The 18,592-nt window shown below is 44.1% G+C and overlaps 1 protein-coding gene across 2 annotated transcripts in view; it reads right to left on the minus strand.

Annotated features, from left to right (window-relative positions):
* The window catches only part of LOC119464502 (exportin-1), a 57,207-nt gene that overhangs the window by 25,904 nt on the left and 12,711 nt on the right, over positions 1-18,592 (minus strand). For both annotated transcript variants that reach the window (XM_037725505.2, XM_037725503.2), the window contains 8 exons: positions 17,502-17,616; positions 11,413-11,532; positions 11,163-11,291; positions 9,525-9,683; positions 8,931-9,149; positions 7,860-7,998; positions 6,479-6,582; positions 4,555-4,789 (listed from right to left, as the gene is read on the minus strand). In XM_037725505.2, coding sequence (XP_037581433.1) covers positions 4,555-4,789; positions 6,479-6,582; positions 7,860-7,998; positions 8,931-9,149; positions 9,525-9,683; positions 11,163-11,291; positions 11,413-11,532; positions 17,502-17,616 — 1,220 coding nt within the window. The remainder of the gene's footprint in view (positions 1-4,554; positions 4,790-6,478; positions 6,583-7,859; positions 7,999-8,930; positions 9,150-9,524; positions 9,684-11,162; positions 11,292-11,412; positions 11,533-17,501; positions 17,617-18,592) is intronic.

The following is an 18,592-nucleotide window of genomic DNA, read 5'->3' on the forward strand; positions in this document are numbered from 1 at the left end:
ATGCCTCAGCGGCAATGGAAGCATCGGGACACTAAAGAGGAACACCAAATCACTTTAGAGTGACAATGTATTCTTCGAGAACTCTATTTTTGTTAATTTTGCAATAAGAGGTTAGTTATTACAAGAGAAAATAAATTAACTCAAATTTGCTTTAAATTTCACTTAATGAAGTTTCATTTTCTCTCAAATTTAATTAATTTTCTCCTTAAGTGCCCGAAGGCATTACATAGGGTTCAGTTCCACGTGAAAGTAACGAATGCAAGAACATAGTAAAAAAACGTAATAAACATGTCAAAAGGACAGTATGAGGTACGTAGAATCGTAAATAACAAAGACAAGATTCTGCTAAAACCAATTGCAAAGTTAAACTTCTTAAATTTCGCGCAAAAACACCAGTCTGCACGCATAAGGGTAACGCCACAGATTTCGAAGTACCTTTTTTTTTAACTGGGGCCTCATTGGCTCAGAAAACGTTAGTGAAATTACCAGGTGCAATCTTTGTCTCCTTTACAATATAATGAGTAAATTTTTACAGATTGACAACTAACGAGGCTCTAGCAGTCGCCGTCCATCTCCAGCAGGGTGGCCGCCCACCTTTAGTTTTTGCGGCTTTTCTGGTTTAACAAGCCTGTGCTCATGGTAAAAGTAGCTTTTTCGGTATTGTAGAAGGGCAATTTACTAATACAGGTGAAATTATTTTTCTCGTTAGTGTCCCTTTAATATTTTGATTTGCAGTTTCTATGCCAACAGCTGTATTAAACACCAACAATTTACCGTATTCATTTGAATATAAAGCGAGGTATTTCCCCAGAATTTTTAGCCTCTCCCCCCGCCTTTACGCAAATTTGGCCTTCAGATGTGGCTTCACGGCAGCACGAATTTCGCCTTACAGTGTGGCTTTACCGCAGCGCGCGCCGTAGTGCTGTGAAGCCACACTATAAAGAGAAATTCGGGCTGCTGTGAAGCCACACCCTTAAGGCAAAATTTGCATATAACCCACACTTTGCGTGTTGAAGCTCTCTTCCCCAACTATTTCACGGTCGCCATTTTGCATTTTGGCTGTGTTAGTAATTCAGTATTTCAGGCGATCCCCGCCAAATTTCAATAATCCGTTGACTACTCTGTATCACCTTATATTGGTGTGCAGTTTTTCTTTTTTTCTTGGGTGCTCCCAATTGCCCCCTCGCCTTATAATCATGACCGCCTTATATTCTAATAAATACGGTATGCCACCATATGTGTTAATACTGTGCATGTACAGCAAAAGCTTGTTAATTAGACCCTTGTTAATTTGAAAAATGAAATAATTCAGCCTCCTTCCTTGGTCCTAGCAGGCATATGTATTGTTTAATGGAATCAAACTCTCATTAATTCGAGCGTATTTGGCCACCTACCAGCTAATTCAGACAGCTCTTGGAGCTCGGCAAGCGCAGACCACTGCAAGTGTTCGACGCAAAAGGGCTAAAGCGGCGCTAGTGACCATCCGAAATGAAGCGGCAGAGTCCGCATTGCCACAGTCATCAGAATCTGCTTTTATGCAAAGTATAAACAGGATTTGCCAATTCATTCAGTAAATAAAAGTGTGTTGAGATAGCAAGCATTTGCTTAGGGTTTCTAGATACCTTCTCTAGTTCTACATTTGGTTAATTTGGACATTTTTTCCGGTCATGTGAAATACAAGTTAATGAGGTTTTACTGTACTCAGAAGTATCAAACGAAAGCATCTTTTTTACACTTAATTTTAAGAGTTACAAAAACATCTTGGCTGTTAGCAACGTAAGTTTAATAAAAGATTTACAACTGACACTAGGTGCACTCTCCAACAGTTTGCACAAAGCGTGCTCTTCACAATGCGTCGAGTCAGCCTCGGCAGCCATTCAGACTCTTCAAAAGAAGTGTCAACACTTTGGTCTCGCTTCTTTTATAAAGCTCTTGCGTTAAAAGTCCGTCAGGTAAGAGAAACCAGTTAAAAAGTTCTAACCTGCTGGTAGCTTCGTATGCGCTGTGCTTTCGGCGTTTAGTTCGCGTTGAAGTGAGAAACAGCGCGAAGGTCAGTTAGCTCGCTGCTGCTGTTGCGCTTCTTCATGCCAGCGTTTTGATAGTGAGTGTCCGTGGTCATCGAGCGAGATGTGTTCGTGTTCACCTGTGCGTGCGTGACATCGTGCTTGTTAATTTACTTAGTAAGCGAATGTTTAGAAGTATATACGGCCGGTCCAACCACTATCCTTACTTCGTACAGCTGTCTACTAATTTGCTATTGCAATCATTGTTGCTTCACCTTTCGGGTGAAACTGCGACTTTTTTTTTGCGGTCCCTTGAAAAACGTATCAACGGGGTTTTACTAACCGCGTACGTTTTCTTCTTGCCCAAATCGTCAACGATCGCCTTCTGGAAGGCGTAAAAGTGCGCGCACGTGATCTGAGGAATGTTTTCGCACGCCACTGAACGCCTGAGCACGTCGAGTGCAGGGAGCGTTTTGGCCGCCGGGGCTGTGCTGCGGTCGTCGTTGCTGCAGCGGTCCTTGTCTACTTTCTCGCTAAGCATCGGCTAGGCTGTGATGTGGTCCTGTTTGCTCGACGTGGGGACAAATGAGAGATTGCACAGCCGCGTGACGTAGCCGGTTGCTTGGCGACTATGGATCCTGCTGTGCCGCCGCCGCTGTTGCTCACGCGTTCGTACGATCCAAGGCTGCGCGGCAACGCGTTCGGAACAGCCGATTTTTTTCGTATTGTGAGCAATGTATTTCGGCCAGGGAATGTTGCGAATTCATATCACACCGAAATTTGTACCAGCCGGTATCGTATCAGCGGGGTTTTACTGTACTTATAATTATAACCAGTGTGCAATGCGAGACAATATACATAAGAAAGCAAGGACAGTCCTTGTCTGCTTGTCTCTGTCTCGCGTTGCTCGCTGGTCGTAACAATGCAGAACCAACTGGCCCAAAGCTAAGTCTTACTTATCAATACTCATGTAAAATAACTCGTTCATAAAGAACCGGACATTGAATACACCGAACTTGGGGGGTCTACTGCCAGCACCATTACACAGCTTGCATGTCTAAATGCAGCAGCATTCAGAGAAGCTATTTTAGGTTTTGTTTGTTTGTGTTTGCTTGAGCGTGTGTGTGCATGTGTGTGCGCATGTGCAGTGGTGCAACAGCCAAAATAGGATTTAGAGCAATTTTTGGGGCAGGAAAATCTTGCTTTTGGAGCAAAAAAATCCAAATTTGGAGCAGGTTACGGGAAAAAAAAAACTTCCGTTTCGGAGCACTAAATCGCAAATTTGGAGCAGTTTCACAAATAACGCTTACTCATAACATGCCATAAAATTTACCCCGCATAATAAACGCACCCCCCAACTTTGCATTGAATTTCTGGGGGAAAAAAAGTGCGTTCATTACGCGAGTACATACGGTAATTCACATTAGCAGCGTAGGTGAGGGCAGGGGCGCGATCGGAGATCGTTGTTCGGAGCATGCATTCAGTTTCGTCGTGCACGGTTGACCTAGGTCGCGCCTGGCGAAATTGAATGCGCACTCTGAACAACGACCTCGATCGCGCCCCAGCAGTGCACTGTATGCAACTTTTTCCGCCAAATATGCGGAAAGTACACATACATTTCTTCGCGAGAGGTTCCCTATCGGTTTTTTTTTCTGACAATGTGTCGTGACGTTCCGGTGGTAATCGAAACATGCAGCGACTGTTTGACAATGTTTTTGGCGTTTCTGTGGTGTACAGCGAAAATCAGCACCATTTCATTACAACGCTGTTGGCTGTTGCCGCATGGAACCGAACCCTTGCTAGTTTGGTGCATTGCATCACCTACAATGCTCACGCCGTCAGTGCCGGGTCGCTTGCTGTACCATACAAGTAACTGCTTTAGTTACTGCAAGCAATGCCAGCTCCGCGTCTCCGCGAGATTTTACTGCATATACAACACGCCACACTGCAACCAGCAGCAAAAATATTGCTGGCATGTCCAAGCTGCAGGTTGCCAACACGGTCTTTGTTTCCCGCTAAAACTAGTGTAACCGAGAAATTTCGCAGCTGGTCAGGCGTTTTGGCGCAGCTCAGCGCAAAAATACGAAATTGTATAAAAATGGCACAATTGACGCAGCTGTTGCACCCTGCGTGTGTGTGCGCGCGCTTTGTTCTTGTAGTTGCCTTTTTCAAACATGCATGCGAGAATGCTCAGTATCAGAACTGTATCGAATCGAGAACTTCGAGTGGCCATTTTTAGCAACGCTCAGAAAGAGTTAAGGCACAGGTTCTAAAAAAAAAAAAAAAAACTAATTCCTTCCTTGCTTCTTTTCTTCACTAGAGCATATAACCAATGAATCACAAAAGATAGTTTCTTTATACGCGAGTTTGGTCGAATGAGATTACTTGACAACATGCGGGAACTATGTTAGCACATAAGCCTGCCGATTACAACTGCCTTCGACTCTACTTGGCCTTGTTCGTGCGGCACGATTCACTGCACAGCGTGGAAAGAGCAGGAGGAAGCTACACAGCACGGGGAGGAAAGTGTGGAAATTGCTGGCAGACTCACCGTGCATGAACTCAAAGAGCTTGTTGACGACCGTCTTGAGGAACTTCCAGTGGGCACGGAGGAAGCGCGGATACTGTCCCACTACGTACATGATGTTGGAGGCAATGATGGCCTTGTTGTCCTTGCCCCGCTTCTGCTCGCACAGGCCGAGCAGGTCCTTGATGACCGTCACCAGGAACCGCTTCTCGTCTTCCTCGTGCATGGCACCACTGATGGAGCCGATGGCCCAGCACAGCTGCGCACAAGGCCAAAGGACACCATCAGGCTTGGAAGGCAGTCACAGACTTTTGCATCAAAAGTTTAATAACAAGGAGTATGGGAATATCAAGTATTCAATTTCGAAGCAAGTTCGAATAATGTAAACCAAGAGCAAATCGAACCTTAATGTGCTTGCATTGGGAGTGCAAACAAGAAAAAAGTGTGTAGGGGAAGCCGGTCATGTGGTAGAGGTAGAAAGGGATGGGAGAGCTTAGAAGAGCGCACGTATAAGTGTACGTGTGTGCGTGCACATCTGTAGATTGTGCAACTGACAGTGATTTGCTCCAGACCACCATCAATTGCACTCCTCTCTATAGAGAGGCAGGACGTGTATCGACTGAGCTCCTGAACAACACTTTGCAATGTGGTGAACGCAGTTTAAAATCATGGATCCGGGACCTCAAAGAGGTGCAACATAATGTTAACACATTTTTTTTTTATTACCGCTAAATCACCACTGCAATTGGTTTTCTCCGAAATATTTTTCAAATATTAATACTGTTGGGTTTGCATGCAATCTTTTTCACTAACCAGAGGTACGAAAACAAAACGTTTATTGCACAGCAAATGCCGTACCGGAAAATTTTGCTTTGTGGCCTACAAAACTCTCTAGTGCAACATTTTGCTTTACAGTATCATAGCTGATTGACATGTTTGAGTAGCAGTGACCACCCTCCTTGTATGTCGCAATTTCTTCAGACACTGAAAACAGTTGCTCACTAGTGTCTGGTATCGACAGATACCTCTTCAGAAGTCGAGCCAACAGTGGGCACCATGCTTACACCACCCACTCACATGGATCCTTTTGGCCCAAAATTTCATGCTGCACAATCTTTTAACCTGTCCTTGTCGCATTGAAAATTCCTGCCACAAGTGAAAATTGCTGCTGGTATAGGACCGAGGACCTTATCAAAGTCTTTCCACGGCACTGACGTGAAAAGAGGCCCCTTCAGAAGCTTTAGTCGTTGAGGACATAATCTGGGTTCCTTGGTGTCTAAATTCTCCTTGCTCCTTCTAATGACAGGTTTTTAATCTAGTTTGCCATTGAAGCATCCAAGTGGTACTCAAACACCTTGGAACAAAGGTCTCAAAACATTGCCAAGCTTGCTACTTAGTCAAATTTGTAGTTTGGAAACTGTTTTTAGGCACTTAGCCAGATTAGTAGCAGACACAGAGGTTTCTACATGGCAGCTGGTGTTGTTCAGATTCATGAAGCAGCAGCACAGTGTGGGTACTTGATCTGATAGTGCCCCGTTTTAGCTTTGATAAACTAAACAGCAGGTTAAACATGCTTCACCGCATAACACGCCTGTACTAGGGCAAAGCTGACTTGAACAGACAAGAGCATTTTTTGGGGGTGAGAATATTTGGAATAGTAAAAATGTATTTCGTATCGATTTGAATACTAACTCATTCGAACATAATGTTCCAGGTTTCAAATATTAACACCACTATTAATAACTGCACTAATAAATACAAAGTGGGTTTGTGCTGCCAGTGCAGTTAAATATCAAATGAACATATCTCGCAAGGAACGAGCTAACTTTCACACGTGTCATCTCTGTACATTCCTATACATCCAAAGAAGTGTAAGGTGTAGTTTCTACAGTTTTTAGAATGTGTCAGTGCTGGTTATCTCTGTAATAACAGCAGTGCTATTACGTACAGTGTTGAGGTTCTTCCAAGACCACTCCTGGCCATTGACCTGGAAGTGCAGCTTCTCCGTCATGATCCGCTCCGTGTCAAGGTAGTCCAAGTGAGTCAGATACACTGAAAAAAAAAAAAAGAAGGAAAAGCACTTCAGCAAGTTGAACAGTGCAAAAGTCGAAGGCAAAAACAGACATGCACACAGGACCAGCGCTGTACTACCAACACAGCTGCGGATAGCTTGGCAGACCTACATTTGGATGCCCTGAAGAAAGCAGTGGAAAAAGCTGACACTGGCTCTTTGGAAATGTTTTTCATAGGAACAAGAAAAGGCGTGAAGCGGCGCGATCGAGAACGGTTGCTGCCTGCCACGTGAGCTTCCTGGCAATACTCGCCCGCCCGTCCCACATGAAAAAGCTGGTGCACACTCAGTTTTTTTATTCCGGTACCAGCAAATCTCCTCCCGGGTCATTGCACACTGCATTCACAGCTACCTCCTCCAACCCTACCGCAATAAGCATCTTCACCTATCAGTTTTACAGCACCTGGGGCATAGTGCCATTGGAAGCGCACTGCACGCTTTTAGCAAGCGATAACCCAAACACTCGACCCATCTCTGCTGCAGGTAGCATGATGTGAGCGGCATGTTTCACTACGATTCACGCAGCGCTTCGCATTATGTAGATGTCAGCTACAGTTGAAGTCTGTCACATTTTTTTATTCACTTCAGACCGTACGTTTTCCCAGTTAATAAGTTTTATCTCTCATTTTTTTCCAGAATGTATGAATGAGGTTCTACTACAATGCGAGTGCTTACATAAAATGTTCAATAGTGGTTTATAGCTCGTAAAAAAACTCATACATACAGTGGTGCGAGTGTTCCATTCAAGTGGCATTTTACAAAACTCCATTGTGTGCACTGTCCAGATCAGGGCAAGCATTGAGAAGGTCAATAAGAGCGTCGTCACACCCTTGGGTTGTATTTGTGCAATACACATTCAAGTTGCATGCAACCTTTGATTGTCATGCCACTTTAGTGTCACTCTGTGTCTCCTGCACTTGGCAGTGAATGAATGTGAAATGCGTAGTCACAAGATTTGTGGCATATGCCTTTGAAATAAACTGTAAAAACACTCGCGTAACAAGATGTACTATCATTATGATACACCCCCCCACACACACACAAAAAGAGGGGGGGTGGGGTGGATTTTAACTGTGAAATGTTGTTAGTTTCCTATGTGCTAAAATTTATTAGTGACCTTATTTAACAACAAATACTGTAACACAAATGGAGGATGCTTTTTTCTTTCTTGCTCTTTAATGCCTGTTGACGCTGCCCGTGGACTTAACACTAACACAATATTATCAGTGTGCTATGAAAGAGGTTGAACCATGCTCACCAAGTGTTTCACGCATGTTTTTGTACAACTGGATGGCATCCGTGTCCTTCATGAACTCTCGCACCACTTCACCTTGCTCATTCTCGACGACGATCACCTCTTCAGGTTTTGCCATACGACCAATCATGATGTACCGCAACTGAAGAGGAAAAACGAAGAACTCTTCATCAGCATCCAGAGCAAAACTTCGCCACAATTCAAACAGTGGTGGGAGCAGCTTTTGTGTAAAATAATTCAAGAGTTTTCAGTGACCTTCAAGGCCCTGACAAGGCATTTTCAAGGTAGAAAGAACCATGATGCCAGACAGCTTTAAAATAAAGCAGCCTTAAACAATGAGCCAACATTTAATAACTGCACACAGGCAATGGATAAATGCTCACCAATCACCCTAAACAAGGTGGCTCTCCCATTACAGGCTAACCAGATTTTTTCCGCTAGATTGTCGGCTTAAGTAAACCTCATGGTCCGATACAGAAATAGAATCTGCTAAGGGTAACCAAACGCTAAGTTTAAGAATTTTTAAGCACTCTTTGAAACTTAAGGGCTGTCAAGGTCTTGAAAACGGCAGTTATACGGTCAAGGGTTTTTATGATGGTTATATGGCGCAAGGGCAAATGATGGCCAAAGAGCCTCAATCAATGATATAGTCTATAGTGCGGTAAATGAGAAATAAATGTATAGATGTAGCGCGGCTATACAGGGGCCTGTCGCTGTAAGCGAGTAAAATATATACATATTAAAATAATGACAATGACTGGTGACGTATGCTATGGAGACGAAAAAGATGGTTTGAATGCATGACATACTGAAAAATGTCAGTAGCGCTGCTGCCTCGTCAAGGCCCTTAAATACAAGGGCCTGGAGGCGCGTGCAGTAGAGGGTTTTTAATGGTTTCAAGGTATACTATGAATCAGGAGACCTCCAATGAAAGGTTCGAAAACCAACAAGCAAATCGTTTCCCCGCAACAGAATTATGTTTTGTAAAACTTGATGCAACAGTTCTAAAGTTACAAGAACTAGACCAAATTCGTAAACATTGCAGAAAATTCGGGAGAGTTGGCACTTGTATACCTTGGTGAGTACGGGCCCGTAAAGAAGGCGCCGGGCAGACTGGGGTGAACCGGGGCTTCGCCTGGCAGGCTCACCGCCCACGTAGAGCGGGGCACCCGTCCCAAGGCCATAAGGGATCTCCCGGTACAGGTCCGAGGCCAACGCATTCCAGTACTCCAGGCAGATCTTGAAGATCTCCACTTCCTCCACTTCAGAGATGAGCAGCAGGTAATGCAGCGCCTGCAATGTACATACACCATAAATGATATTGCATGTACACCTAGCCAATGCTGATGGGCTTCCGTAGGCACCTATGGTAAGGCGCGAGTCTTCTGCTTTATGGTGCAAAATCTGAGCACAAAGCTGCACTGCTGGCTCCACATTAGAGGGAACACAGAACAGGGCACACCTGGCACCAATTATGCATTTTTACCAGCATACCAAGACAGAAAAAAAATTTGAACAAATTAAACACAGAAGGGTTCTATGACCATCACAGAAGGGTTAGCACAAGACAAACAGGTAAGGGTACACAAAGCCATCTAACAACAAAAAGCTCAATTCACTATTTTCACTGCAAAACCTCAACACAGCGAAAAGGAAATGCCTACGTACAGCATGTAGAACTTCAAGAAGGTCGGCACGCTTCTCGATGAGCGCACCATGTTCTTTCAGATAGGTACACAAGAACAAGCTCAGATTCTGGATGAACTTCTGCTCATCGTCCTGGCCGTTGGAGTAGGCCTCCTTGATGACCGTTGCCGGTGGCAACATCTGCAAAGAACAAAACATATTGCATTAATGACGGTAACGCAATGCAAGACAGCCCAGCGTACCTGCCAAGTTGTGAAATTTAAAATTCATAAAGACCCTGCAGAGGCAACACTGGAAGGAGGAGGCAGAGAATAGCACACATATGTTTTACAAGTTTGCCCAGAGCACATGCCTGTTATGGGGTACATACATACTTTATTCATAATGCAGCCCACTAGCCACAGCAACTTGGAAACGACCAGCTCAAACTGACAAGCAACAGACACTTTTTTACATCACAGCAACATTTGCAACATCTTGGTTGTTGCCAATTTCACCTGCTTCAAGAACGTGTCTGAACATGCTTGCTCAAAGCAAGTAAAACTCTGGTACCCTTTCTTTAGTACAATACTTCCAAGGGTACAGTCAGAGACAGCCCAGTGAAAACACTTCATACATAGGACATTAAAATCATGTACCAACGTCCATGCACTATTTCGGAGACAAATAGGACATCCGCCAGACATCCAGTTACGGATTTCCTACCACAGATGTCCCAAGGTTACGGACCTTTTTCGGCATACACGTGAATATTTGTTTTCCAACTGAGACTTTCTCTTTGAATTTCACCGTAACAGAATAATGTTTTCTCGCATGTTCGAATTACAACCCGAAGCTATCGTGTGTGCAGCTAGTGTGTATGTTGTGCTTCACAAATTTTCTGATGCAGTTTACTTTGGAAACTTCAGTTAGTTGAATAAGCCACTTGAGATTGGCAGAAGGCCTAGAAGAATGAGGAGTACACTACACTGCCGCACTCGCCCGTGCGCACGTAACGTGTGTATGCAATGAATCTGTTCTTTATGCATGGGTGTTTTGCCCTTTGCATCTGTACACCGTGTGTGCTGCGACCAAAATATACATTATAGCAAAAATCGATTGTGCAAAAGGCACTGTCATGTGGCCATAAAATGTACACATCATGTCCCCATAACGTCCCTCACGGACATGCAAGGGATGTCACTACACGGAAAGTGTGGCCAAACGATCGTTTGAGGGATGTCCACCGGACATATCCGACACATCCCTAGGATATCCATGTTCCGGCGGTGGATGTCCAGAGGATATCCACAGGACATCATTTTGTGACTGGGAGACGAGTGAAACTTTCTTCCTGAACAGAATTTATTTACAGTAAAACTTGACGCAAAATTTGTAAAATTGTAAAAAGAGCTCAAATTTATCAATTTTACTGAAAATTTGAAGGGTTGACAGGTATGCTCATGCTTAGCAGTCTCAGGCTTATGTCTGTTGTCTCCCGTGCGCAGCATGTGAATTCGAGAGATGCAACGGTTTAGAACTGTTATCAGGCATTCATGTCTGATAAGAGACATGAATGACATGAATCACATGACGTGAATGAATGACATGAATCAGACAGTCAATGTCCATTACAATCCTTCACCACCAAGGAATGGAATGTTGAGAATGAAGACTCACCTGTTCCAATTGTGCCATGGTCTGAGTGAAGAGCAAGACAAACATTTCGTCATAGTGTGACGCATTGACACCGCTGATTTCTGTCAAACACTTCAATGTCACATTCCGGAAGAGCGGAACATTCAGGAACTGCAAGGAAGGCGTGGAAGTGACAGAGGTGTTAGACACGAGAGAAGTTGAGAAATTCATCGACCTCAACTATCGTGAATGGCTGGCGTATCGTCAAAAATCAGCGCCCACTCAAACTCACCTTGTAGATGAGTGTGCTGATGAGCTTTGTTTCAAAGATGTAACCCAGTGGAATCCAGTTGAGAAACCGAAGAAGTGTTTCAAGTGTGGCATGGACGAGAAGAGCATTTTGAGAGTTTTCCTGCAGAGAGAGAGAAACAAGTTTGAGAACAAAGAAGTGGAAAGGAAACGTTTGTGATCCTCTCCATGTTGCCACAAATGACTGCCAGTACAGGCGACATAGCCAGTTGCCAAGACAGTACAGGACTTTCCCTTTTACCTGGTCAGCTCCGTTTTCATATTATCAGAACTGCAGGCTTCTAAATTTGGTTGAGAAACTCCCTTAGACAGTGTTTCCCTTCTGCATTTTACCAAAGTGCTTCACCTGCATGTTTGGTAACTGCAATGACCGGTGCCACAGTGATGCGTTTCACTCTGGGGTCCCTGTGGAAATTGAAAGCAGCACTACTCTTGATGCCGCTACCTTCCCCACCGATGTTCCGATTCATACATAGCAGGCAACAGTTCTCTCAAAGCTTGGATTCACGACTAAACAACAGCATGTCATATTTGAACGAAATATATAGGCTGCGTCATGTAATTCAATATAACATTGCTATCATACGTGAAATACGGCATAAGCTTCAAAAATCGGATCCTATTTAACACCGAATGAGCAAGGCAAGTTTCTTCTACCAGCAGCTACAGTGCACCACTCGCACTCGCGGCCTAAACACACCTTGTACGTCACATACTGAAACCACAAAGGTGCACAAATAATATGCAATATAGATGTAACCTTACATCTACAAGTTGTACTGGTGATACAGAAGCATATATTCGGTATAGGATGTCGCAGATTCAAAACGACCGCAGTGCAAAACTCACAAAGTAAGACTTATGTGACCGCACTAGTTGTGTAGTTTTTGCAGAATTGTCTGCTAAGTATGAAATGGAGCATACACACTTTCTCAAAACAAGTGTATAAACTTGGGCTATTTCAGTTTGGCTTCAATGTTGTACCAAGGCCAAAGCGAAGTGGACACCAGTTGAAAGTTCTATGCCTGCATCGTCCATAAAGCTTTGTCCAGTCTTCTACATTGTTATAACGTTGAGAGAGCTCAACATCACCTCTCTTCCACGAAGAGACTGGCCAATGAAAGAGCGCAAAGCACCGACTTGCCTGGCTTTCTCTGTGACACTAACCAATGAGAGAGCAATGATAACTCAGGAAAACATGCACAGGGAAACAGGAACATGCTTTATTGCTCTCAACTGCTTGCCGGCAAGATTTGTTTGCATGTGAGAAGGCACGCTCAATTGATAAAGACTGTTTCCGGCCTGTTCATCTTTTTTCCCCCGGAGGTTAACAACAATGCAAATTTCCTGCAGTTGAACCTCAACATAACGAAGTCGTACTTGCAATGGGAAAACATTTGTCAAATTGTCAATTTCTTAGGTTTCTGTTTCAGCAGTAAAGTTACTTCACAGGTTCTTTCAACAGTCCTGGTGGACAGCCTCCTGCTAATAGGCGTTGAGGAACAGAATCCCGCAAAAAACTCAACCAACATTTAAGGGATTAACGCATCCAGTAGAGATCACGTCAAGAGCAATGTTGCCACACAGACCGCATCTAATGCTCCGACCACCATCACATGGTGACGTGCGTTCACATGTGTCATCATCATAACAGTCCGCCAACATTAGGCTGCCATTTTGTTCGCTACCAACAATGCAACGAGCCACAAGGCCAAGATCATCACATCATTTAAGATAACAATAAGGCAGGACGCAATGACAAAGCGCCTTTGTTTCATCATCGCTGAAGCACTCGTAAGCTCACTTCCAGTTGACGTTTTCCTGTTGTTTTATCCGCGACACCACAAGCATGAGTAGGGAATTTCCTAGCATGGTGTCCGTACCGGCATGAAAGACGGTGAACTGGTGCATTTTGTCCTCCATTCGATGGTCAGTGTTTTTCACCTCTTGTTGGCAAGATTTGCATGCGAAAGGATGGATGAAAATTATAAATTCACTATGGAGCTATGTTTTGCTTGTCGCTAAATGTTCTAGGTATGTGCATGTGATATGCTGTGAACTTTGTGAAATCGAAACTTAGGATCAGAATTGCTTAGTTAAATCATATGAAAAGTACAGGTGTTCTATGAAGCTAAGATCAGGAAATGAAAAAAAGTTTGATACATCACAGATTTTGCTAAATCAAGTTTTGTTATATAAACAGTTCGACTGTGCTCTACTGCACTGTAGTAAATAATTATCTTCAGCGAAGTTTACATAAGGAAATAAAAACAAGCATTTTTCAATGTAGACAGCGAAACCGAGGTTCGTTGTAAAGCTGCACCTGTCGCAGCATAACTAAAATATGTTCAATTCAGAGGACGCACCATACAATAGGCGATTGCATGTTGCCCAATGCCACTTGCCACAATAACACGCATGTTTTTTCCCCCGAAATTTGACGTAACTTTTTTTTTCGTGTACAGTCAACATCCGATTTTTCGGACTCCCTAGGGTCTGCGAGAATGTCCGAAAAAATTAATGCAGGCCTTTTACTATCCCTAAGGGCTCAAATCACCACAGGCACGTCCGAAATAGCTCTGAAGGCCTGCCAGTACAATTACTGGGCGTATTGGAGCTTGTGCTGCGGCAGGAGACGGCGGGTGCACGCGTGTATAATTAACCCTTTCAGGGTCAATGACGTGCATGTACGTCCTCCGCGAACACCTTCAAAATGGTCAATGACGTACATGTACGTCATCGCTTGTACATTTAAAAAGCGCGCCTTTTTCTACTATCATTTCTTTCGCTTGGCATGTGCTGCCACTCGACGGGAACACGTGGAATTTTTTACTTGCGCCGATGCCTCTCCGTTTCTTTCCCTTTTTTTTTTAATGGCAAGGGCGAGTCGGCTATCACTCGCACATCAGGGCGCGCGCGGTGGCGGCAAGTTTCGGTTTTCTCCTGCGGCAGCTTTCGCTTGTTGCACGCGTTAAACTGATGGCTATCTGATTTCAAATCTCTCAAATGGTGACCGCTTGTTAGTCGATCGTTTATCGCTCACCGCGGTGCAATTACACCTGTTCCCGGGCAGGCACGTATATACACAAACGATGCTGCTGTTTTTGTGTTTCCTTTTTTTGGAGACCACAAAAGCTCTATCGCACCTTGTTGGCGATAAGATGAAGGCTTCTCACTTGTTTCGGTTTCTGGACGTGCACACAACCATTTTTCAGTGCGCTTATCTTCTTATTCATGAATAAACATTGTATATTTTACAACACAAACAATTTTTTCGACATTTTACAGTTACCCTAAAAAAATTGCGACCATTTTTTTTTCGAAATAGGTTCTTTAGAAGAATTTAAATCAGCAAAAAAGAAAATCGACCCTAGCGGGTCGCATTTGGCCAAAAAATTCGACCCTCAAAGGGTTAAGGAATACATACTGCATCCAGTGACAATTGGCCCATCCTACTCTTGGTATGCTTCACTGCAATACTCTGCGCATGCTTCACTGCGTAACATTGCTGTATTGAGGCGAAGTTGACTTTTGGGAACCAACATTATGCAATACGTCATGCTTTCCAAGCTTCGAAGCCATTGGCGAGGATTACAAAGGCGGAGTCAGCGCCATTGCTGACAGTGGTGAATTGTTTGAATGAAAAACACGGCCCTGAACATCAAGAAACTTGGTAGGGAATGTCGAAGCAGCTAGGCCTAGCGATGCCGCGGTGGTGGCTACGGCTGCCAGAGGATCAGCATGCAAAAGGGCCTGTTCGAGGCGGCGAGATAATCAAAATGGCGGCGGTGGTGGTGGCTTTGATAACACCATTTCGGACCTGCGGTCATGACAAAAAGTCCGGAATATCGGATGGCAAAGGGTTTTTGCGTCCAAAATTTCAGATGTTCTTATACACCGACTCTTGGAGCATGTGGTGGTGCTGTGAAGGTGTCCAAATTAGCGGGCATGTCCAAAACATCAGACAGTCGGTCACTGACTGTACTACGTTCGGGTACTTTAAGCTTTCCATGTTATTCCGTGCACCTAGACATAGTTTCACTTTTGAAACGCAGTGCAAAGCAATGGAAACCTATCACCGTGCTCATCAGGCACTGCGATGGAAGTGGAAAGCTCAAACCCCAAGCAGGCATACCGGAACAGATGCAATTTACCGGGGCCTGCATACGACATACTGCGCCAGTGACCACACTTACAGTGTCCCATCATCGTTCCGTTTCCCTGTTACTGGACTGCATAATGGCAGCACCTTGGAAGCCACAAGTGGATGTCTCTTTTGGCTGCCAAAACCAGTTCCGTAATCAAACAGTTTTGAGTGACCGAGTGACCAGTTTGGAGGGCTGGTGATGACAAAAAGAAGCACTTTTCGGGAAGAGTCGAAGCTTCCGAGATCCCACGAAAGGAGCCTTCCCAGAAATCAAGAATGACTTTGCAGCATACCACAAAGCGGCTATGCTGTTTGTTTCTTGCAGTTGACATTGAACTACTTCAGCACAATGCAATGGAGACTGCAATTGAAAAAGGCAGTGCACCAGCACAAAAGGCCAGTAGGCATTGGGTTACCTGTTTTATGAGCCTCACTGGGTTCGAAATTCAATGCAATTGTCATGCGCACTATTACCAATGCACAATGCCAAACTATCTGGACGGCACGGTACCTCCAAGTAGAACTCCCCAGCAATGCGTCCGAGGATAGCGAGTGTAAATAAGCAAGCAGCATTGCCTTAACCCTTCGAGGGTCACCATCGTACATGTACAGAGGCAGAAACTAGTTCCAAGTGGTCACAGACGAACATATAGGGTGACCTAAAGTTTAAAAAAAAATGCGCTTTTCTGGCACGTTTCTTTGGCCCCAAAACCCGCATGTTATATAAGGATTTTTCCAATTATTAGCATGTCAACTTTCCGGCTCGGACTATTTGCAGATCGAAATAAAAATTGCAGACAAAAATCGGGCTCAAAGTTTTGCTTTGTTATTGCTGCATGGCTACCATCATCCTCATCGGCCTCTAGCGTACAGGAGGCACCATGTAAAGACGGCGTGGGTTTAGCAGCCATACTTGATTACATAGCAAGCGAGTGCGCACCTCAGCGGCATACAAGCTAACGTGTTAATCATGTGAAGTGCACGCTATCAGGAAATTGCATTTTTTTTCTCCGCAGTGAAGCAGCAAAATGTAAATATCGCGAAAGCAGTACTCGGCTGCTGTCAAGAGGAAGGTGATTTCAGCTGCAGAGAACATCGGAAACCGTACTGCCGCGACTGCAGTTCGGCATGACGAGGGCAGCATTCACGGCAGACGACAACAAAAGAAGCCCCTTTCACTTGCAGCGGAAAGTTTGCCCTGCTTGTATTATACGTGAATGAAGCTTTTCTTTCCCGCTTTTCCCTATCCCCAAATCTCGTCTTGCATTATATGCGGGTCCACATTATATGCAGGTCCGTATCATATGCGGGCTTTTATGGTAACCCGTTGGCTACCAAAGCCGGGGGGGGGGGAACGGGGGCCATACTGCCAAAGACGGCAATTTGCCGGTGGCTGGTATGTTCGTTTAAAAGGCTACTCACAGATGGCGTGACTGGCAATATACGCTATAGTACTTCTTAAAAATGTTTGTTTATAGATTAAACTACTTGTTCACTGTAGCAAAGGTTAGATTTGTTTGATTTGTAGCATTTAGTGTTTAGCAGAATGTTCGTAGTGCCTGTACGTGGCAAAAATAACCGGTACAGAGGGTTACATATTATTTGATAGCCAATGGTGTAAACCATAACAGAGTCGCCATTTTCATTAGTTTGAACAAGGTTTGTTAGTTTGAACGAGAGCACTTGAGGGTTTTGCATACACAGTCGAACCCGGATATATTGAACCCACACATAAATAATTACTGTGTATATGGAACAGTTTCAAAATCCCACTGAAAATTTCTGTACAAAATTATTATTTTATATATTGAACTTTATTGTGATGCCATTCACATTCGATATATCCAGGTTAGACTGTAGACTACTGTTTAAAAATAGAACTCCATGCAATGCACAAATTAGGAAGCGCACTGGGCCCAACTGACCATGACGAACTGGCAGAGCTGAAATATGTGCGAGAACTCATTGCACATAGTGTCCTTGAGATGCTTTGCCTTGGCTTGTGTCATCTGACCACTCGAGAAGTCAAACACCTCCTCACTGCAAGAGAGAGAGAGAAAAAAAAAAGGCCAGGGGAACAAAAATAAGATCAAATTATTCAAAGTTCTGGGGCATTACATGCCAAAACCACGATCTAATTTTTGAGGCACGCCATAGTGGGGGGACTCCAGATTATTTTTGAGCACCTTGGATGTTCTAACGTGCACCCAATGCACAGCACACAAGCATTCTTGCATACCACCCCCACTGAAAAGCAGCCACCGTAGCCAGGATAGAACCAGCAACTAGCTCTGCAGGGCAGCGCCATCACCACTGGGCTATCACGGCGAGGTTTAATGGCCCAGAGTCGGGGGGTGTGAATTTTCAAAACAAATCGAATATATTGCTGGCTGTGCGGGAGCTAACACGGTTCACAACGTTTTCTTCTACCTAATCAAAGAATATGTCTGATTGTGAGTCGAATTTTGTGATAATTTCGCGCTGGTGGCAAAATTTCACCTGTAAAGCACGCTTAGCCACTGGACGTATATGCTTTGCGGGAAAGCCAGTTTCTCAGTAGCAAAAGAGGCGGGTTTGCGGACAGAGGGATATTAAGAGTGCACTGTTTTGCAACCTTACCAGCAATCTCAACTTACTGCTTGACAGCAGATGCGATGATTGACGGCTGGCATGGGGTCAAATGCCTCCGAGTTTACAGGCATTTCATGTATACTAAGGCACAGTTTGACGAGAACCGACGGCTAGTGGGATTTACTCAATTTTCTAATTTAACATGAGCCACATTACATTATTTTTGAGTACTATGCCAACTTACTAGTTTTGCCACTGACCATATGATGTTTCAACATGTTAATATAACCAAACTTGCCGTCCCCAATTGTACCTACTACTGATTGACATGTGCTATTTTTTTCTTCTTTTGTTTATTCAAATGCTTGGACCTGTGCAAGGTCTGCAGTATTGTATAAATAATTTTTTTAGAACTTGCTAATAAATGCATGTGAATATCATTATC

This window comes from Dermacentor silvarum, chromosome 9, assembly GCF_013339745.2.
Source record: "Dermacentor silvarum isolate Dsil-2018 chromosome 9, BIME_Dsil_1.4, whole genome shotgun sequence".
NCBI lineage: Eukaryota > Metazoa > Arthropoda > Arachnida > Ixodida > Ixodidae > Dermacentor > Dermacentor silvarum.